This window comes from Muscardinus avellanarius, assembly GCF_963383645.1.
Source record: "Muscardinus avellanarius genome assembly, chromosome: 2".
Taxonomy (NCBI): Eukaryota; Metazoa; Chordata; class Mammalia; order Rodentia; family Gliridae; genus Muscardinus; species Muscardinus avellanarius.
The window spans coordinates 64,943,072-64,966,798 of NC_137787.1; the positions used below are offsets into that span (position 1 = coordinate 64,943,072).

The window sequence follows — 23,727 nt, forward strand, 5'->3', positions numbered from 1 at the left end:
ACCTATAATAATATACCTTTTATGTTCTTTGTAGCTATGTATATTCTCAGTACAAGTTATAGGTTTAGTATTTTGTTTTGATTTTGTTTTGTTGGCATTGGGGATTGAACCCAGAGACATTCTATCTCTGAGCTATACCCCCAGCCATATTTTATTTTATTTTGAAACAAATTACCACATGTTTTCCTCAACCTGACATCCTCCTTTGACACCTTTCCAAGTATTGGGATTACAGGCATGTACAACTGGGCCCCAACTTGTATGCTTCCAGAGGAATTGATCTATAAGATAATTTTCCTTACCTTTAGAGAATGTTAGGACTACATTTTTAGTTAAAATGTTGGTGTTTTATTTTTAAACTGTAGTTGGATTTGCAATGAAACACAGTTTGGTTAACTATTGGGTGTACATAGCTTTATTTGCATAAAGTTTTTACATTTGGAGCAGCAATAGAAAATCTTTACCTTTTGACTTTTACTGTCCTATGTTTTTACAAATTGATCGTGGCACAATGTATAGCAAATTACTACGGATGGAATGTTTTCCTTAACATTCAAATACGCAACTTTGGGTGATTTCATTTGAAGCACCCCCTCATGTTACCCCTGGCTAACATAAGGCTGTAACTATCTTCTGTATTTCTATCTTTTTAATAAACTTGTTTAAAAAAATAAGCAACTTTATTACTGTTATTATTACTACTATTGCTGCTGCTGTTATTGTTTTATTTTTTCATATAAGAAGTTGCTTATTTGGAAAATGAATCCCATGTTTTCTCTCTATAGTATGTACCTTAATTAATGAATTCCCTTGAGATGAAATTCCACAAATAACAAAATACAGATATTCATAGGTCAGTAACTAAAGTGGTTGGGACTAAGCTGTTATGAGTTAGAAGTACTGTTTTTTTTTTTTTTTTTTTTTTTTCCTGGTGTACCTACTAGTCAAATTTACGTAGCATTTCATTATCTTGATATAATTTATTCTTTTGGTAATTCATTCCCTGATCCATTAACTTTTTTTTTATACTGGATATAAAACTCAGAGGACTTCTACCTTTGAGCTCTATCCCCAGCCCATTTTATTTTTTGTTTTGAAACAGGTTCTCACTAGGTTGCTGAGAGTCTTGCTAAATTGCTGAGGCTGGTCTTGAACCTCTAACCTTCTTGTTACTTTTTTTTGTGTGTGTGGTACTGGGGATTGAACCCAGAGGCGTTCTACCTCCAAGCTATTCCCCCAGCCTGATTTTTTCTTTTTTCTTTTGAAACAGGCCTAAGTAGGTGAGGCTGGATGCGAACCTGTGATCCTCCTGTCTCAGCTCCAAGTACTGGGATTTTAAGCATGAGCCACCATGCCCGACTTAATTACATTAAAAAAAAATAGTTTTGTTTGTGTAAGCAAATAATACTAGAAGGTTTATTGTTTAAAAAATAGCTGTTTGTGGGTGTGGTGGTGCATGCTTGTAATCCCTGTGATTGGGAAGTGGAGACAGGAGGATCGCGCAGGTTCGAGGCTAGATGCGCTGGCTTACCCTGTTTCCAAAAATAAAAAAGTTTAAAATAGGTCTGGGAGTGTGGCCCGGAAGTAGAAGGGCATCCAGGAACCCCAGTCCCCCCCCCCCCAAAAAAAAAAGTTGTTTATTGTCCACCCATACCCTATCCTCATTTCTTTTAGCTTTCTAGAATTTCTTCCTGATATTTATTTCTATATTTTACTACAAATAATATACACATTCTATTTTGGTTCATCAATTGGATATTATCTATTGATTCTTTCTTAGGATTCATGATTATTTTAGTTTACTAAACCTTTCTTTACTTTGTATCCTTCTATCTGATGACTTTTTCAGACATTAAGAATCTTATTTTCTTCTATTATCTTACTATTAAAACTGAAAAGTAGCTGGGTGTGGTGGCACACCCTTGTAATCCCTGCGCTTGGGAGGCTGAGACAGGAGGATCACACAGGTTCAAAGCCAGCATCAGCTACTTAGGTTCTCAGCAACTTAGTTAGACCCTGTTTCCAAATAAAATATAAAAATAGGTTTGGGAGTATAGCCCGGAGCTAGAAGAGCCCCTGGGTTCCAACCCCAGTACCACAAAAAAATAATAAAAACAAAACTGAAAAGTACCTGATAGTCACTGTTGACTGAATCTACTTCAGCTGAAATCATTATTTTATTGTCACAGGTGAATTACTTTATATATGAATTTGACTTATTTAAGTGTAGAATGAAAATATTTTCCTCTTATTAATGAAAGCGTGGTGGCACACGCTTGTAATCTCAGCATTTGGGAGGCTGAGACCGAAGGATTGTGGTTAGCAGACAGCCTCAGCTACTCAGTGAGGCCCTATGTAACTTAGTGAGATCCTGTTTCAAAATGAAGAATAAAAAGGGGGGGGGGAGTGTAGCTCGGAGGCTGAATGCCTCAGGGTTTCATCCCCAGAGCTGCCAAAAATAAGTAAATAAATAAATTAAGTAAGTAAGTAAGCAAGTAAGCACCCGGTAGGGAGATATTTATTTATTTATTTATTTATTTATTTATTTATTTATTTATTTATTTACCCAAGCTTTCTGGTTAGAAAGTTTGATACAGATATGGATGTGGTGGTGCACGATTGCAATCCCAGTACTTGGGAGGCTGAGACAGGAGGGTCGCAGGTTTGCAGACAGCCTCAGCTACTTAATGAGGCCCTCTGCAATTTAGTGAGACCCTGTTTCAAAATAATGAATGAAAATAGGGATGGGAGTGTAGCTCAGAGGAAGACTGCCTCTGAGTTCAATCCCCAGTAACTCCCTTATTCAAAAGAAAAAAGAAAATATTCTATCTAGATAATCTTTCTAGTTCTTACAGATCCTGAAATCCTGAACTAATGATTTTGTAAGCCAGTAGTTGTTTAGTAAGTAAATGAACAACTGTTACATAATACCCTTTATAAAAGCACATTTGTTTTGTTTTTAGGACCTGAAAGTTCTGAGGTGTTTGATGGAAACAAAACTTAAAATGAAAAATGGTAGATCATTTTAAGAACCTAGAATAGTGCACGACTGTTTTAGATGTTCAGTAAATAGTTGTTGCATAAATTCAATATCAACATTCACCTCCGTAATAGTACTCCTTTTGTCCAGCACACCCATCTTACCTGCTAACATTTCCTAGCATTATATATAGTATCATCTCTAAAAGTAGTTTTAAATTTGTTGTAGGTCTCAATACATCTCTATACTCTCAAATATTTAAGACCCAAAGAGCTTTTATTTATGAAAGTGTAAGATTTTAGGATTTAAAAAAGTATATAATCCTAGAATTCATGAGTATACTATCTGTAAATCATCAGTGTTATGTCATGTGTTATACAGCCTCTCTCTGGTAATTTTTATTGTAAATTCATAAAATAATGAAAGTTTAAAAGCAGAAACAAGAAAATAAAATATATAGGTATTTCATTTGCCAGCTACAAGTAATTTTTACATATTTGCCAAAGTAAGGTTTCTCAACCTTAACATTTTGCTGTGCATGGAGATGGAAGAATTCTGTCCTCCCAATCAGTGTGGAATGTTCAGCAGCATCTCTGCCTCTACATATTAGATATCTATAGCCTCCTTCCCTATCACTAGAGTGGCAACCAACAATGTCTCCAGGTATTGCCAAGTATTTTCAAGAAGGGGGTACATTTCCCATGATTAGGGACCACACCTATTGATTAAGGAAAGAATAAATTTTAGCATGCTTAACCATAAAGCAGGATTTTAGCTTTCTAAGTTTTATATCTAAATGTGAAGCAGAACCTCAAGAGAGTGAAATTAATTTACCCATGCTCACACAGATAGTAGGTTAAGGGAGTCGACATTTTTATTCAAAGCATCTATCTTCTTTTAAAGTGATGATCTCAACTACAGTACTGTGGTATACTTGATTCTTTTCACTAAGGTAGTATAGAACTTTTTAGTTAGGTAAATTACCCTGGTTAATCTTTTTTGGGGGGGAAATATTTAGGTTTAAGATGATTTATAATAATTATTCAATTTGCCAAGCCAGGAAATATCTGGGCTAATAGAGCTTCACACGTGTTTAATCTGATAAATACTACTATTAGACTCGATTTTAAGGGCGTTCAAGCATATATCGATACTACTGAGAAAATTTGGTTTCAATATTTTGTTAATAGAGGTGTTTTGTTTTTGTTTTGCTTTTTTTTTTACACTGTAGATTGAACCCGGGGGCATTCTTCTGCCTCTGAGCTATATCCCCAACCCTGTTTTATTTTTATTTTTGAAACAGGGTCTCGCTAGGTTAATGAAAAGTCTCACTGTTTACTGAGGCTGTCCTCGAACTTGCAGTCCTCCCATCTCAGCTTCCCAAATACTGGGATTACAAATGAGCACCATATGTCTGGTTTTTAGTAGAGTTTTAAAAAATACCAAGAAGATATATTTTTATGTCAGCAGAATACAGGAAATGTTTTACTAATTTCTTTAAGATTAATTCTCATTTTCTAAAATAACTGAGTAACCATGACAACCCATTGAACTTGTTATAACCTAATTAGCTTTCTGCTGTATGTCGCAATTTTAGTCTTTACTCTTAAATGAAACATTATAAGGAGTAATGTTCTTAATTTTAGAGGTTCTGTGAAAGTGGAATATAAAGGAAATAATGATTTGTGATAGGAAGGCTGTTTTTAGTCTGATGATACATCAAGATCATCACTTCTTGGAGCTTTTTTTTTTTTTTTTTTTAATATATATTTATTTAGGCCTGTGGATGGAACCCGGATGCCTCTACTTCGAGACTACACCTTCTGACGTAATTTTGTTTTTTGGAAACAGGGTTTAGTTAAGTTGCTGAAAGCCTTACTAAATTGCTGGAGCTGGCCTCAACTTGCCATCCTCCTGTCTCAGGCTCCCACATACTAGAATTATAAGCATGTACCACCAAACCTGGCTGGAGGTTTTTTTTGTTTTGTTATGTTTTGTTTTGTGGTACTAGGGGTGGAGCCCAGGGGCTTTCTACCTCTGGGCTATACTCCCAGACCTATTTTATATTTTATTTGGAAACAGGGTCTCACTAAGTTGCTGAGAGCCTCATTAAGTAGCTGAGGCTGGCTCTGAACCTATGCTCAGTCTCTCAAGCGTGGGGATTACAAGCATGTGCCACCATTCCTGGCCTGGCTGGAAAAAAATTTTATTTTTAAAAATACAGATTTCCAGCCGGGCGTGGTGGCGCACGCTTGTAATCCCCGCGCTTGGGAGGCAGAGACAGGAGGATCGCGCAGGTTCGAAGCCAGCCGCGGGCGCTGGTTTAGGAGACCCTGTTTCCAAATAAAAATGTAAAAATAGGTCTGGGAGTGTAGCCCGGAGGTAGAAGGGCTCCCAGGAACCCCAGTACCACCACCAAAAAAAAAAAAAAATAAAAATAAAAAAAAATACAGATTTCCTTTGGTTGTTTTCCAGAGGTAGTTAAATTTGGACTGTAGACTCTGGCATGAGCTTTAAAAATAAAAGTTTTGTAAATTTTTATGATGTGTTGTCAACATTGAAAAATCAGTGGTAATATATGATAGAACAACTTAAAAAAAAACAAAGAAATCACCCTTTTTCTGGCTGTGTTGTATTGCTATAGAAGAAACAATAATACTTTTTCATCCATCAGATACAGATCTTGAAAGATTGGTCAGCATTCTTATATAGTGCTAGTCTGAGTATAGATTAATATTGCCTTTGAAAATGCAGTTTTGCATTATCCAAACATTTAATTGTGTATATTCTGTGACACGACATTAACATGTAAAAGTTATTAATCCCAGAGTAATAATGGTATAAGAACCTAGGAGTTCATCTTCAAGGGAATGTAGGTGGGGTATGTACACTATTAGGAGAATTGTTACTGACCAGGGACATCAAAATTGGGATAAAGTTGTGGGGCCTCTTTTAAATTTTATTATTTTAAGAACTCTCAAAATGCCAACATTTACAGAATAAATTATCTTGAAATGTTGTTTCTCAATTCACCCCCACTCTGTTACCAACTGCTATTGTTCTGTGTAGGTATTTTATTATATAGTTGTATGATTTGAAAGCTACTGACAAGACAGTTTTTTTTTTAATTTTTATTTTATTTTATTTTATTTTTATTTTTTTGGTGGTACTGGGGTTCCTGGAAGCCCTTCTACCTCCGGGCTACACTCCCAGACCTATTTTATATTTTTTATTTGGAAACAGGGTCTCCTAAGCCAGCGCACTTGGCTGGCTTCGAACCTGCGCGATCCTCCTGTCTCCGCCTCCCAAGCGCAGAGATTACAAGCGTGCGCCACCACGCCCGGCAACAAGATAGTTTAAATAGGAGAGAAAGTTCAACTTGGTCTAATTTGATGGTATGTACTATTTAATAAGTAAAGCCTTAAAGGAAAAGCCAAAGGAAACCATCAATAAATAGTTACGCTATGTAATTGGTAAGAAAATGGCAAACAAAATAACTTTTATTTATCAATATGGAAAACTTCATACTATTACTCTTAACATAAGTGAATGCAAATTTAAGTTATCCAAGTAATAAGTAGTGAAGAAGTCAAAATGTGAGATAAAGTACTTAAAATTAATAGTAAAAGTAATTGTTTTAATGTTATATTTCTTTTTGAGTATAACATGATTGTGAGTGCTGGCCATAAGTAAAGGAGGTGAAAATTCTTTAGGCTTTTAAAAAATAATGTGGATTAGCCCGGGCATAGTGGTACATGCTTATAATCTCAGTACTGAGAAAGCTGAGATGGAGGATGGCAGGTCATGGCCAGTGTCAGCAACTTAATGAGGCCATCTGCAACTTAGTGGGAGATCCTGTTTCCAAATAAAATAATAAAATAGGTCTGGGAGTATAGCTTAGTGGTAGAATGCTTCCGGGTTCCATCCCCAGTACCACTCCCCACCCCCCCCCCAAAAAAAGTTGTGAATTGGGAACTGTTGTGCTTTATATTTATCTGTAAGATAGGCCACTTTTTTTTTTTTTGACTACTCACATTTTAGTTGAGCAGTTACCCAATTTCTTATTGATGTGTATCATCTTTAATATTACGTGGTATTAAATAATACAAATGGTACATCAGAAAATAAACTACACTCAAATTGTTGATGTATTGATTTGCTTTACTTAGAATGATAAGGAAATGTTATTATTTGATATGATTGCAAAATGTTGCATGTATAATCTTTTATGCAAAGTATTGAGGTCAGCAATATACCAGAGGTTTTGAGGATCAAAGGTTCAAGCAATCATTTCTAGATAATAGTTCTCAGTATTAAAACTTCAATTCTTGAATAGAAACAGAATTATGTGAATTTTGGTCATGCCAGCTCAAAATTATCCTTGAATTAAAATGTACATGTTTTAAGGTGGTTTTATCAAAATGTAAATATGATACAAAGCAGCAAGAAAATTTCTATAACAATTTGGTTTCTTATACTACATTATTCTAACCTAATTTTTTAAAGTTAAAAGGTTGAGAAAACAGAACATCTTATACATTTAACATTCTTGAAAAGAACACACATTTTACATTGACTATTTTTGTAAGGATCCAGATTTTCGTTTCTAGTTCAGTGCTGTTTTGGTATGTTCCATTAATGTAGCAAAGAATTTTAACTGCATTGCCATGCCATTTGTTCAAACTATAGTAATCCTGAATTTGATACCTGAGTATGAATCATTGGACTAGTCAATTAGTTGTATTTATGAGACCAGTTTTTGACTGAATCTATCAGAGAAATTTTATTCTGGAGGAAGGTTGTCTAGGAGTGGGTGGTGGCAGAGAGGGGAGGGAGAACATGAAGGAAACACTTCAATTGATGGTATGTACGTATGAGAATACCAGTGCCAAGCTCAGTATACTGCTTGGGGAAGGAGCCTGGGGAGGAGCTTGGGGAGACGCTTACCAAGTGCTATGTGCACGTGTGTCACCATCACCCTGAACTACGTTATGATGTGAGAGTACAATGCACCTATAAAACTATATTAAAAATAAAAATAAAGCCAGGCATGGTGGCGCATGCTTGTAATCCCAGCATTTGGGAGGCTGATATTGGAGAATTGTGGTTTGCGGGCAGCCTCAGCTACTTAGTGAGGCCCTCTGCAACTCAGTGCGACCCTGTTCCAAAATAAAGAATAAAAAATTGGACAGGAGGTGTAGGTCAGAGGTCAAATGTCTCCTGGGTTCCATCCCCAGACCTGCAGGAAAAAATAAATTATTAAATAAAGTTTAAATAAAATATGAAACCAGGCACACTTGTAGTCCCAGTACTTGAGAGGCTGAGACAGGAGGATCACAGGTTTGCAGACAGCCTCAGCTACTTAGTGAGGCCCTCTACAACTTAGTGAGACCTTGTTTCAAAATAAAGAAAAAATAGGGAGCTGGGCATGGTGGCGCACGCTTGTAATCCCAGCATTCGGGAGGCTGAGACCAGAGGATCGTGGTTCGCAGACAGCCTCAACTACTTAGTGAGGCCCTCTGCAACTCAGTGAGACCCGGTTTCAAAATAAAGAATAAAAAATAGGGCAGGGGCTGTAGCTCGGAGGTCTAATGCCCCTGGGTTCCATCTCCAGACCTCCCCACCAAAAAAATAGGGGTGGGGTGGTGCTTGGAGGTAGAATGCTTCTGGGTTCCATCCTCAGTACTGCAAAAAAAAATCATTTGCAAATTTTTTTTAATGTGATACTGGGGTATTATATTTATAAATATTTAAGTGGTAACTGTTCAGCCAAGCTTCTCACGAATGATATTGTCCTTTTCCATTTCTGTTTTAATATTATTGGCTCTTTCTTATAATCCAGATTTTAGGAGTTTAAGATGAGATTTTTTTAAAAAAAATCTTTTAATTGAAAGTTGCTTTAAATTATTCTCAGAATGCCATGATTTATTAATAACATTCTGCTGGACATGGTGGTACATGCTACAATCCTACTACTTGGGAGGCTGAGACAGTAGGGTCACAGGTTCAAGGCCAGCCTCAGCTACTTGGACTTTGTTTCAAAATAAAGAATAAAAAATAGGGCTGAGGTGTAGCTTGGAGGTAGAATGCTCATGGGTTCATGAACATCCCCAGTTCCACAAAAATTAAAAATATAAATAACATTTTAACATCTGTTTTGATCAGCAATGATTGATAGGCTGTATGACCAGAAAGTTTCTGCTCAACAGTTTGTTTACTACAAAAATATGTTACTCTGTTATAATTTGGAATCTTACATGTAATAAAATACTACATTTATGTTTGGAAAATCAAATCCAGTTCTAAAAATAAAATCCAGTTGTTTACCTCAATGAAATTATATATGTGTGTCTATTAGCTGTAGTAATTTTGTTAGAGGTAATGATAGCTGACTTTTGCTATTTTCTGTTTAGTCAGGTCCTTGTAAACTCTACCTAAGGAAGAGTGAAGAATAAACTATAGTATTCACTTTCTCCTTTTTCAAAGATGCTGTAATGTCTTTTCACATGCTGTATAACAACTATTACTGTACTTATGCCAATAATTTTAGATTTTCTCTAGTTTGAGGCTTGTAGAGGAATAATTAACACTGATTTATATTCCTTGTTCATTGGCAGCATTACATTCTCTTATTTTTATCTTTGGTTTGTTTACATTGAAGAAAAAACTATTAATTAGTTAATTTATTGATTTATTTTGTGTACTGGGTATTGAACCCCAGGGGCATCCTTTCTCTGAGCTACACCCCTAACCCTATTTTATATTTTATTTTGAAACAGTGTGTCACTAAGTTGTAGAGGTTCTCACTAAATTACTGGTGTTGGTCCAACTGCTGGAATTACAAGTGTGCACCACCACAACCAGCTAAGACATTTTTACTTTAACATAAACAAAAAAGCCACCTGTTTAGGTATAGAAATCTTTTGTAATAATCATTGACTTTAATTAATATTAGTTCCGAATGAAATTGTAGCCTTAGTTTAATTATGTAACTGTCCCATCAGTGCTTTAAGTTTGTCTTTGGTCTTTGAACAAACTTTCAACTGCTAAAAATAATGTGTAAGTTCACACTAATATTTTGGAACATTGAAATGCCAGAGTAATCATTCTAGTTTTGATAATGATTACAAATCTGAGGTGTACAAAGCTAAATTGATGTAAGAGTACTAGTTTCTTCTTTTTATTTTCTCCTAACCAGTGTTCCACTGTGTGTTGGAATTTTTAGTCTTATAATTAGTGTATTCTTTCCATCTTTGCTTTAAAGCCAAATTTTACTATTCTGCATTCCTTGTTGTGGTCAATTTTAGGGGGTTAATTGAGAAAATAAGAAAGAAATGACAGTATTATTTGCAAGAACAATAGTAAGCTTGAAAATGTTCTGCATATAATATTTATGTTTCAACTGAATGCCATATGTAAATAAATGGGTGGTATAATTGATGTCCTTGGATTTCCAAGGAAATCATTGGTTATGATCAGTAGTTCTTCAGACTATTTTTAAGGCACAAGCTATTTCTTGAAAAGAAATCTCATAGAATTTGAGTATATTAAAGTAAGAGATGCGTGTTTAAAGGGGTGGGTGGAGGTGGCATAGGGTGTGTCTGTGGTAAGCTTTGATTGAGCCTTAGCTCAGCCACCCACTCCTTCCTTCCCTTCCTCCTCTATAATAACTTCTGGAGCATAGCTTCCTCTTTCCTAAGGCATACCTGGAATACAGCTTAAAAATTGCAGATACTATTCTGAACTTTCAATCAGTCTCTCTAAAATGATTAAATATTTAGTGAGTTTCTGCACCATCCACTCCCTCTCCCATTTCTAAATCTCCAAATAGTGCATGTAGACAAGAAGCTCAGGAGAATCGGCAACTTTGGGGTTTTGTTGAGGGTTTTCATTATGATGATGATGATGATGATGATGATGGTGGTGGTGGTGGTGGTGGTGGTGGTGGTGGTGGGTGTGTGTGTGTGTGTGTGTGTTTGTGGTACTGGGGTTCCTGGAAGCCCTTCTACCTCTGAGCTACACTCCCAGACCTCTTTTTATATTTTTATTTTGAAACAGGGTCTCAATTAAACCAGCCTGGCTGGCTTTGAACCTGTGTGATCTTCCTGTCTCTGGCTCCCAATCGTGGGGATTACAAGTGTGTGCCACCACGCCCAGCACTTCATTTTATTTTAATATAGATGTTGCTCAGATTAATTCAAAGCTAAACTATTCAGTGCACATTTACCTGAGGGTCAGTAGTGGCCTAGGCTGCAGGTTTTATGGTTTTTGTGGTCTAGAATATAGCCCAGACTTAATACTTGAAGTTTTAATTTGAGTATTTGGAGTGATTGGATAACCATAAAAGAATTGAGTACATAATAAAATTATATACCCACTATATTGCAGATGCTGTATACTAAATATATTTCTCATTTAAAACCCATGGACCTACTTATCACATTTTAACCTAATAAGAAAATTGATTCCTTAGTTAAATAATACACCAAGGGATATAGTAAACAAAATAGAGTTTGACTCTTGTTCTATTTCTTAGGGACCTGTGGTACTTGCTTTTTAGGAAATTATAGTTCATCTGTATTGGCAGAACAACTCTTTAGGTTGCCTACATAAGTGTGTCTACATGAACGGTCTATGAAGTGAGAACAGAGTTAACGGCCAACACCAGGAAGTAGTATTAGAACATAGGTGGAAAAGATTAAGGATCACGGGAAGAGACAAAAGGTTTACATATAACAGAGACATTCACTCTAATTTCTAACTTAAGTATATCTAGGGTTCGTTCTCTCCCTCTCTCTCCCTTTCTCCCTCTCTCTTCCCCCTCTCCCCCCTCTCCCTCTCTCCTTTCTCTCTTTCTCTCTCTCTCTCTCTCTCTCTCTCTCTCTCTCTCTCTCTCCCTTCTTTATTGTGGTACTGGAGATTGGACCCAGCGGTATTCTACCTCTAAGCTACAATTCCAGCCTTAATCTTTTCAAAATTTGAAACAGGATCTTAGTAAGTTGCTGAGAGTTTTTATGTTTCCCAGATTGGCCTTGAATTTGTGGTCTCCCTGTCTTAGCCTCCCAAGTACTGGGATTATAGGTGTGCACCACCATGCCTAGTCTCACTTTTTACTTTGTACAGTTTTTCAGTGTTTTTTTTTTATTACCTAGTTCAAATTTCTATACATTATAGACTTCAAATTTTTTTCTTGTTTAAGGTATTAAACTTCTTGCTTTTCTCCTTGTACTGTAATCTTAATGCAATTCTTTGTTTTTATTATTGATTTTGTTTGTATTTTAATGAAGTGACATTTTCCCCAAAGAGAAATTCCACTTCCCCACACTGGGAAATTTTGCCTCACAAAAGCAAAAGATTTTATTGGGTAATATAAATGTATTTAAAAAACAAATATTCTGAAGTGTATAGCCAGTGAAGTATTTTAATGAGTGTTACCCCAGCAAGTTTGTTACTGTATGAGTATACTGTATCTTCCCATACTACCTCTCTTCTGGATTTAGTCTGGGCATTAGTATTTTGATGGTTCTGAGAAGCTTTATAATAATGAAATCCAGCCAATCCTCTCCCACATTCGGCCCCTATTTAAAATTTAGCCTTTTTAACCTTTCCTTTAACCAGACTTTATTTTTTTTTTTTAAATTTTATTTTATTGGTGCACTGTATTCATACATCATAGTGGGATACAAACTTTTGTAGACATACATGCACACATCACCCAGTCAGCCCCCACCCGATCCCCACCCCATTCTCTCCCCATCCCTCCCTCCCATGCTTGGCTTAGTGGTTGACATCTAGTATTATAGCAATTTATCCAAAATTAAAAATGATAATCTCACATAACAGTTTCATTTGTCTGATACCAAGCTTTTGATGACTTAAAGATAACATTTCAATATTTCTTTTTGCTTTCTTTCTTACCAGGGAATATTTTTTTCTTTTTTTTAGGTGAAACTATCATATATTTATTTTTCAGAAAAAAATCTATCCTGATATGGAATATGGACTCTAGATACCCAAAACAATCTTGAAGCAAAAACAAAGCTAGAAGATGTATATTTTCTGATTTCAAACCATATAAAGCTATAATAATTGAAACAGTGTAGTACTGTTCTAAAGGCAGATATATAGACTATTGGAGTTAAATACAAGCCTAGAGCTAACTTCTTCCCTATATTGTCAAGTTATTTTTGACAAGGTTTCCACGAAGATTTGGTGGTGGAAATAATAATCTTTTAACTAAATATTGTTGAAAAATAATAATTACATGGAAAAGAATAAAATTGGACCCTTACCTAATCCCACATACAAGTATTAACTCAAACTAGATAAAAGACCTAAATATAAATCTTAAGACTATAAACTTTTAGGAGAAAATCTGGGTCATAAAACCTCACAACATTGAAATTGGCAGTGATTTTTTGGATATGATTTCAATGGCACAGGCAACAGAAGAATATACAAACTCCCTAAAAAATAAAAGAAAATATTGTATATCCAAAGACAATGTAAACAGAGTTAAAAGTTACTAATAGAATTGGATAAAATATTTCCAAATGCTATATCTGAAGGTATATTAATATTCCAACTACAAATCCTAAAAATTAACAACAATAAAGGCAAACAATACCATTTAGAGATAGGTAAAAGACTAACATAAATAATGAATCTCCACAGATAACCAATCTTAGTTGTCTGTTGGGTGGAAACTCTTGTTTCTCTGGTTCTGGTGAGTGTTACCTATTTCTTCTTTGTAGTTAATCTCTTTGAGTATTTTCTCTAGCGCTGGTTTTGAAGACATAAATTCCTTCAGTTTCTGTTTGTCATGGAAGCTTCTTATTTCTCCATCTAATTTGATAGAAAGTTTTGCTGGATAGGAAATTTTTGGCTGGAAGTTGTTTTCTTTCAGAGTTTGGAATATGTTACTCCAAGCCCTTCTGGCTCTCATGACTTGGTTTGGGAAGTCTGGAGTGATTCTAATTGGTTTGCCTCTGAATGTCACTTGGCCCTTTGTTTTTGTTGCCTTTAAGATTCTCTGCTTGGCTTCCACATTGGTCATTTTGACAATTATGTGGTGTGGGGATCCTCTTCTCGGATCCTGTCTAAAGGGAGTTCTATAAGTTTCCTGGATCTGTGTATCAACCTCTTGCTCTATATTTGGAAAATTTTCTGCTATTACTTCCTTGAAGAGATTGTTGATCCCTTTGGTATCACTTTCTTTTCCCTCCTCTATTCCAATTATTCTTAGGTTAGCTCTCTTAAGATGGGCCCATATTTCTTCAATGTCAGATTCCTGCTGTTGGATATCTTTTTCTAGATTAGAAACTATGCATTCATTTTTGGATTGCTCATCTTCTAAGAGCGAGATTCTGTTCTCCATGTGGTCTAATCGGTTGTTTGTGCTTTGAATTGAGGCCTTTACTTCATTAATTGCATCCTTTATCTCTTTTTGGCTCTCTCTGAGTTCTTTTCGAAGCACCTCTATTATTTCTACAGTTATTTTCCTGATTTGATCTTCTAGAAATCTCTGATTTTCTGTTTTATCAGGTTCTGATGTTGCGGGGTTGTGCACATTCATTACTTCAGTGTTATTCCTCTTTCCCATGATTTCGGAGGTTTGTGCCTTCTCTGGGTTCTTCCCTTGGGTCACTATGGCTTCACTTAGGGTGCTCTGGATCTCGAGTCTGTATTATCTCAGACCCTACTACTCCTTTACTGGGTTGTATCACAGAGTCTCCGACCCAGGGAGTCGATAGAGGCTGCTTTAAACTATGGGGGGTGCCAGGTTGCACGCTCTCCTATGGTGTGATATCTCTGCCACCACCACTCCCTCACTGGGTCAAGTCCCAGGAGGCACAATACTGGGATTTCTCCGCTGTGGCCCGCAATTTGACTCACTGTTCTTGAGTACGCAGATGTAGCTGTACTGGACTCGGTGAATTCACTGCTGCTGCCACCGCCGGTGGCAGTATGGCGCCTCTGCCACGCCCTCGGCCATGAGGCTGGCGTATTTTTTCTTCTCTGGTTTTGATTTCCACTCTGAATCCCTGCAGCGTGTGCTGAGCTCAGCCACTGGGAGCTTTAAATGCTGTCTGCGCCGAAAGATCCCGCCTGGCTGTTCCGCATCGGCTCACCTCGGCTTGCTGTAGCCGTCCGCTGAGTTCGCCGCTGCCGCCGGCAGTATGGCGCTGCTGCCGCGTCCTCGGGCGCGTGTGTCTCCTCTGTGGCCCTGAGCTCTGTTCTCAGTCCGCTTTCTCTCTGGAGCCTGGTGGTTTTTTTGTTTTTCTGGTGATGGTGTTTTCTGGCTATGAAAGGCGCTCTTTTTGTGGTAATGGAGATTGGTTGTTAGCGGGACTCTTAAGCCCCGCTTTTCTCGGTCGCCATCTTCCCGGAAGTCTTAACCAGACTTTAAAAGGTTATGTGGAGTCATTTAGAACACTACAGTTCCTTTAGTTTTCTAACAGAAAATTCTGTTTTCAATATGACTTTCAGAATTATATATTTAGTGATTTTTTTGTTTATTTAAAAGTAGCCAGTACAGATTTAAGATGAAATTCAAATAAGATCCTGCTATGCTTAAAAATTAGTAACAATTTAAAAAATTATTCTTGGATAAGTTTTAAGATTAAGTTTGGAAGGATCTGGATAAACAATAATTTGTCTTGTTTTAATATAGATATATTAATAATCTTAGATAGTATAATAATCCTAAAGAGTTCTTCATTAAAAAGTTAACTCAGAATTGTTATTTGGTGATATTTTTATTCCTAGAAAAGGAGATTAGTGCTTAAGTTTGGGTTTAGTAATTTTGATAATGAACTAGTGAACTATTTATCCTAAGTTACTGGTACGTTAGTTTACCTCAAGCAGATTGATAGGTCAGATTTTCTTAAAATTTCTGGTGTGTGAAGAGAAAACAGGTACTATATTGGATATACTGAATTTTGAATTACAAACAGGTGTGTGTGTGTGTGTGTGTGTGTGTGTGTGTGTGTGTGTGTGTGTGTTTTACTGGGGAATTGAACCCAGAAGTATTCTACCTCTGAGTTACTATCCCCAGCCTTTTTTTTTTAATCTTGAAATAGGGTCTCACTAAGCCAGGCGCAGTGGTGTGTACTTGTAATACTAGCATTCAAGGAGCTTAGATGGGAGAATCATGGTTCTCAGACAGCCTCAACTACTTAATGAGGTTCTTTGCAACTCAGTGAGACTCTGTTTCAAAATAAAGAATAAAAAAATAGAGCTGTGGGTGTAGCTGGGAGGTAGAATGCCCCTGGGTTCCATCCCCAGTACTGTTAAAAAAAAGGAAAGGAAGGAAGGAAGGCTCACTAAATTGCCAAGGGCCTCGATAACTTGCTGAGGCTGCCCTGGAATTAGTAATCTTCTCATCTCAACCTCCCAAGTACTGGGATTACAGGCATGCACCACCATACCTGGTTTAGTTCTAGAGGTAGGGTGTGTGGCATGTCACAAAGAGAAACTTAAAGAACATTTTGGGCCTTGGAATTACACAGAACTGAATTTTATTTTAATCTTTGTTCTGACACACTAGTAGTAACCCCGAGTGAGTTATTCAGTATTCATTCATGTATTTATCAAGTAATAACTATAAATACAGAGATGGGGAGAAGATATAGTGCTTATCTTTTAAAGAATTCAGAGATAGTAACATTCAGTACAATCTCTCTGAATCTTTTGCCTTATTGGCAGAGTGGAGGTGAGAGAACTTTAGATGCCCAAGATGATACTTAAAGGAACAATACTTGCTCTGTAAGAATCATGTTATGTCAGCCAGGCATGGTGGTGCATGCCTGAGGCTGAGACTCGCAGGTTTGCTGCCAGCCTCAGCAACGTAGATCCTCCTTCCTTCCTTCCTTTCTTCCTTCCTTTCTTCCTTCCTTTCTTTCTTTTTTTCTTTTCTTTTCTTCTTTTTTTTTCTTTTGGTGGTACTAGGGTTCCTGGAAGCCCTTCTACCTCTGGGCTATACTCCCAGACCTATTTTTACATTTGTATTTGGAAACAGGGTCTCCTAAGCCAGTCGCGCACACTGGTTCGAACCAGCGCGATCCTCCTGTCTCTGCCTCCCAATCGCAGGGATTACACGCGTGCCCCACCACGCCCGGCTAATGTAGACCTTATTTCAAAATAAAGAATAAAAAATAGAGCTGGGCTATAGCTGGAAGGTAGAATGCCCCTGGTTTCAACCACAAGGAGGGAAAAAAGGGAAAGAATTAGGTTGTGTATTATTCATGTTGTTTAATCATACAACCACTCAGAACAAAAATAAGAGATAAATTCATTACTTTTTTGGTGACCACAGTGCTTTAGAAGATTTAAGTTAAGCCAGGTGTGGTGGCACATGCTTGTAATCCCAACATTCGGGAACTGAGACTGGAGGTTTGTGGTTCGTGGACAGCCTCAGCTACTTAGTGAGGCCCTCTGCAACTCAGTGCGACCCAGTTTTAAAAATAAAAGAATAAAAAATAGGGCAGGGGGTGTAGCTCGGAGGTTGAATGCCCCTGGGTTTCATCCCCAGACCCGCAAAAAAAAAAAAAGACTTAAGTGCCTATTGTGATTCATTCTTTCATTCAAGTATTCTTTGAGCTCCTATTAATTTCAGGAATTGTTTCTGGCACCAGCACTACTTATCAGGCCTGTGGAATTGAGGGCCTCACACTATTGCTCTTGACTTTAACTTCTGGCTAAGCAAGACGATTTATCTGGTTGCACAAAAGTTACTTGTATTAACGTAATGAAAATACTTGTTATTCAAAGAACAAATCTGTGATTTAGGAGTAGAGCCACAGTGTAGGGCAGGGGACTGCAAACATCTGTGTAAAGGGCTGTCTCTTGCCAGCTGTGTGGGTGTGCCCTCTCCATGCAGCTGTTTGTCTCTGCTATTGCAGTGTGAAAGCAGCTGGATACCATATATGAGTGAAAGTGTGGCAGGGTTTTAGTAGAACTCATTATGGGTGCTGAAATTTAAATTTCTTACAATTTTCTTATCTCAAATTATTAGTGGTTTAAATCTTTAGAAATATTCATCTAAAATGTAAAGGCTTTAGTAGGATGGTGTGTGTGTGTGTGTGTGTGTGTGTGTGTGTGTGTGTGTGTTACTGGGGATTGAGCCCAGGGGCATTCTACCTCCAAATTACCCCCCCAGCCCTATTTTTTAATTATTTATTTTGAAACAGGGTCTCAACTAAGTTGCGGAGGGCCTTGTTAAGTAGTGGAGGCTGGCCACAAACCTGTGGTCCTCCTCTCTCAGCTTTATAAGTACTGGGATTACAAGAATGCACCACCACACCCAGCAGGATGGCCATTTTGACAGTATTTATTCTACTATCCAATAACAATAGAGGTGTTTCCATAGTCTAAGATCTTTAGTTTTTTTCTTTAGTATTATATAATTTTCATTATAGGAGTCTTTCACTTCCTTGGTTAGATTTATTCCTAAATAAATCTTTATTTATATTCTTCTATAGAGATCAGTAATAGAGTCCTCAAAAGATTAGGAATGAAACTACCATATAACCCAGTACTACTCTTCAGTATCTTTCCAAAAGCAAATCAGATACGGCAGTGATACTTGCATACCCATGTTTATAGCAGCACTAAAATTTACAATAGCCAAATTATGGAATCAGTCCATCAACAGATGAATGGATAAAGAAAATGTGGTATATAAGCCAGGCGTAGTGGCACACACTTGTAATCCCAGCATTTGAGGCTGAGACAGGAGGATCGCGGTTTGTGGACAGCCTCAGCTACTACTTAGGCCCTTTGCAACTCAGTGAGACCCTGTTTCAAAATAATGAAAAAATAGGGCCAGGGGTGTAGCTCGGAGGTAGAATGCCCCTGGGTTCCATCCCCAGTACCACAAAAAAAGAAAAGAAAAGAAAAGAAAAGAAAGAAAGAAGAAAGAAAGAAGGAAGATGTACTATATACACACAGTGTCATTTTTCCTGCCATAAGGAAGAACAAAATTATGTCAGTTGCAGGAAAATGAATGGAACTAGAGGATATTATGTTAAATGATATTAACCAGCCCCAGAGTGTCAGTGGTCATATGTCTTCTCTTATATATAGATGCTAGAGAGAAAGTAGGAAACAAAGGAACTTGAGATAAATGAGGAGAGAGACCAATAGAATAGTGGAAGGAGGATGTGTGTGTTGGGAATGGGGGATTGGGATGGTTAAAGGAGAAATAATGAAGGAAACAGTTTAAATAATTCTGAGTCTTCATATGAAGGCATCACTGCCAGTCTCACATATATGCAGGAGGGGGATGGATAGCAAAGGGGGATCCAAAGGGAAACACATCAAGTGCTGGGTGCATGTATGATTGATTATATAACTTTGAATCTCACTGATATAAAATTATAGTGTACCAGTAAAGTATTTAAAAATGTGAAAGCTATGCTTAGATCACGGGCTGTACAAAAACAGGTTGCTAGACAGAGTTGACTGACAGGCCATGATCCTCACCCCTGATTCATGGGTATAATCCTTGTTGGATAATTGTCACTCATTTAGGTCAGTGATATTTTATAGTAGGAATTGAATATATCAAAGTTAATGTTCTGCCTCCTTTTCTTTAGCCAAGTTTACTTTCATAGACTATATGTAATAGAGGACTAAGAGGAAAAATTTAATGATTTTAATTTTTAGCCCTATCCAGTTAAAAGTTTAAAGGGCTAATGTAAAAGCTAATTTCTTCCAGATTTCTCACCCCTTTCAAGTCAAATTCTGTAAATATGGTTGTCAGGTAATATGTACAAGGTCTCTTACAGTTGAAATTTAAAAAAAAATTAATGGAATAGGAAGTTTTATCCTTTAAATATATTGTATGCCAGTAACTACATTCGCATCCCATGAGCACTGCTGAACACTTGATTTGGCCCATATAAAAATGATTTTTATATTAGCAGGAAGAATATTGTATGTGAAAGGTATTTTAAAATTATGTTAACTTATTTTCTGTAGACACCAGAGAAGAAGCAATCGGAATCGTCCAGGGGAAGAAAGAGAAAAGCAGAAAACCAGAATGAAAGTAGTCAAGGTAAGCAAAATAACATCATCAGACCCTAAAAGGCATTTATAATGAACTTCTGAGTTTTTAACCAGTTAAAATTCTAATTGTTAGCCAGGCATGGTGGTGCATGCTTGTACTTCTGGCACTTGGGACGTTGAGACAGGAGGATCACGCAGGTTCAAAGCCAGCCTTGGCTACTTAGTGAGGTTTTCAGCAACTTAGTGAGACCCTGTTTCCAAATAAAATATAAAAATAGGGCTGGGAGTATAGCCTGGAGGTAGAATGCCTCTGGGTTTCATCCCCAGTACCCCCCCACACACACACACAAATAAAAAATAAAATAAAAATAAATAAATAAAATTCTACTTGTTAAATAAGTAATTGCATGTTGCTGTGAATTCTAAAGCTCTTGTGTAATTTCTCTATTTATAATAGCTTAAATATTTTGCATAAGAAATAATAATAATATGAAAGTACAGTTTTTTTGTACCATAGGTAGTGAGCCTCTTGGTAGGCTTTTTGACATTTCCCTGATTTTATTTATTTATTTATTTATTTATTTATTTATTTATTTATTTATTGTGGTAGTGGGGGTGGAACCCAGGGGCTTTCTACCTCTGGGCTATACTCCCAGACCTATTTTATATTTTGTTTGGAAACAGGGTCTCACTAAGTTGCTGAGAGCCTCACTGAGTACCTGAGGCTGGCTTCAAACCTGTGTGATCCTCCTGTCTCAGCCTCCCAAGCATAGGGATTATAAGCATGTGCCACCACGCCTGACCATTTCCCTTAATTTTAAATTTGAGTACTAGAAAGACAAGTATCATGTCCCAAATCTGGTAGCCATTGCTTATCATTTTTCTGTCTTTATTTGAAATCTTAATATTGAAATGGTTTCTTGTTTTTAAATAAAAATATTAAACCTCACTTCAGAGACCCAAACTCTTGTTTCTCTTTTATTTAAAAAAAATAAGATACATAGCAGGGCGTGGTGGCACACACTTGTAACCCCAGCATTTGGGAGGCTGAGACTGGAGGATCATGGTTCGTGGACAGCCTCAGCTACTTAGTGAGGCCCTTTGTAACTCAGTGAGACCCTGTTTTAAAATAAAGAATTAAAAATAGGGCGGGGGGGGTAGCTTGGAGGTTGAATGCCCCTGGGTTCCAGCCCCGCAAAAAAAAAAAAAAAAAAAAAAAGACACATAAAAGTAGTTAAACTCTAATTAAAACAGCTTTTTCTTTTCACACCTATTTTTTTATCCTTTCTTATTTACCTTTTGTGATATGAGCTAAAAAACTTACATCAGAGTTCAAAATCTCTTATAATAGGCAACAAGACAGTATTATTGTTTAATTTGGTTACTCAAAATTAAATATAATAAATTAGGCATTCATTCATTTATTTGTTTGCTTATTATTTATTTATTTATTTATTTATTTATTTATTTATTTATTTATTTATGGTGGTACTGGGATTCCTAGAAACCCTTAAACCTCCGGGCAACACTCCTAGACCTATTTTATACTTTTTCATTTGGAATCAGGGTCTCTTCAGCCAGCGAGGCTGACTTCGAACCTGCCCCATCCTCCTGTTTCCACTTCCCAAGCACGGGGATTACAAGTGTGCGCCACCATGCCTGGCAAATTAGGTTTTTAAATCATGTAAAATGATGGTATTACACATGATGGTACATGTTTTAGAAGCAATCTTTAGTTGTAAGATCTAGGACCATAAACTCATCCATGGCTTACCAGTTTATGAATGGCACTGGAATGAAGGAATATATTTGTAGCAATTATGTTTATGAAAGGAAGGGGTTAGTTAATGATCTTTTATCTATGTTCTCTATGTATATTGTATCTCACTGCACTGAGCACTTTTTTTTTCTTAATGTAGTTTCCCCAAGTTTTGATTAGTGGACTTATAACATTATAAAGACATATTAATTATAATAACTTCAACAGCAAATTAAAATTAGCTCAAAAGCAAGTTCTCACATAGGGTGGGGCTTCTTGACTGTTTGAGCCAAACTGTCTTTAAGAACTCTTTTCATGTTTTTTGTTTTCCTTTGTGACCTGTCATCCACAGAATTGTCTGATTTTCTTCTGGTTTTTGAATGGCTGCCTAAATTAGGTTTGCTTGCTTCTATTTTCTCAGGATATGCTTTGGAGAGAAGTTAGCTTGCTATGACCTCTCCCTCCCTCTTGCCCTTTGGAGTAACCTTCAAATCTGGAGCAAACCTTTTCTGTCATATTGACCAGATTGGGTAATGTTTTCATTCTAAAACCAGTGGTGTCCACACCAGGAGTGTTGGCATACGCTTGTAATCCCAGTACTTGGGAGGCTGCGACAGGAGGATCACACAGGTTTGAAGCCAGCCTCGGCTACTTTGTGAGGCTCTCAGCAACTTAATGAGTCCTTGTTTCCAAATAAAATATAAAATAGGTCTGGGAGTGTAGCCCAAAAGTAGAAAGCCCCTGGGTTTCATTCCCTGTACAACAAAACAAACAAACAAACAAACAAAAAACCCAGTAGTGTCCAATAGGGTACTATTGCTCTTAGAAAAATCAAGACCATCTCTGAAATTGAAAATGGGATAAAGTGCTACTTCTAAAAATATGAGTTGTGTGGAGAAAATTACTTGAACAAGATTGGATTTCTGATAAGAAGGTAAAGGAGAACTGGGAATGGGGACTGTATAGAAATTGTCCTTTCCTGAAATTGTGTGCTGTGGGCCAAATTAAGGGAAACAGATTGAGGAAATAGCTTCTGGATAAAAACCATTTCTGTCTTCATTAATAGATATTTACTCTCTCAGAATCTATAGGGAAATTATTGTAGATAGCAAGGAAGTTCATTTGGTATAAAACCTCTACAGTTCTGTCTGAGCTCTAAATGAATTGATTCAAAGCTGTTTTTTTTCCCCAAATTTCTAGGTAGCATTTATAATTCTGAATACTTGTTTAGTCTTTTGTTTAAAAAAAAAAAAAAACCTCCAACTCCGGGTGTGGTGGCACACTCTTGTAATCCCTGCGTTTGGGAGGCGGAGACAGGAGGATCGCGCTGGTTCGAAGCCAGCCACTCTGGCTTAAGAGACCCTGTTTCCAAATAAAAAAATATAAAAATAGGTGTGGGAGTGTAACTCAGAGGTAGAAGCGTTTCTAGGAACCCCAGTACCACCACCACCAAAAAAAAAAAAATAACAACTCCCTCCACACCAGGCATGGTGGCGCACGCTTGTAATCCCCGCACCTGGGATGTGGAGACAGGAGGATCGTGCAGGTTTGAAGCCAGCCATGCTGGCTTAAGAGACCCTGTTTTTTTAAAAAAAAAAAAAAAAGTATAAAATAGGTCTGGGAGTGTAGCCCAGGGTAGAAGGGTTTCTAGGAACTCCAGTACCACCCCCCCAAAAAAAAAAAACTCCCTCCACCTTTATCCAAGAAATAATTTAAGTTTTGTGAACTTTTAAGTATATTGTTTATTCATCTCAGTAATGCCTGCCTTCTATTAACCACTTAAGAAATATTTATTGAATAGAGCTGGGTGTGGTGGTGCACGCTTGTAATCCCAGCACTTGGGAGGCTGAGACAGGAGGATCTTGCAGGTTCGAAGCCAGTCTCAGCTACTTAGTGAGGCTCTCAGCAACTTAGTGAGACCTTGTTTCCAAATAAAATATAAAACAGGCCTGGGAGTATAGCCCGGAGGTAGAAAAGC

General features: G+C 37.1%; 1 protein-coding gene across 1 annotated transcript in view; it reads left to right on the forward strand.

The window, feature by feature from the left end:
* The window catches only part of TLK1 (tousled like kinase 1), a gene marked incomplete at both ends in the record, with an annotated part of 144,283 nt that overhangs the window by 54,935 nt on the left and 65,621 nt on the right, over positions 1 to 23,727 (forward strand). The window contains one exon of the mRNA XM_080689060.1: positions 19,964 to 20,039. Within this exon, the coding sequence (XP_080545186.1) occupies positions 19,964 to 20,039 (76 nt within the window). The remainder of the gene's footprint in view (positions 1 to 19,963; positions 20,040 to 23,727) is intronic.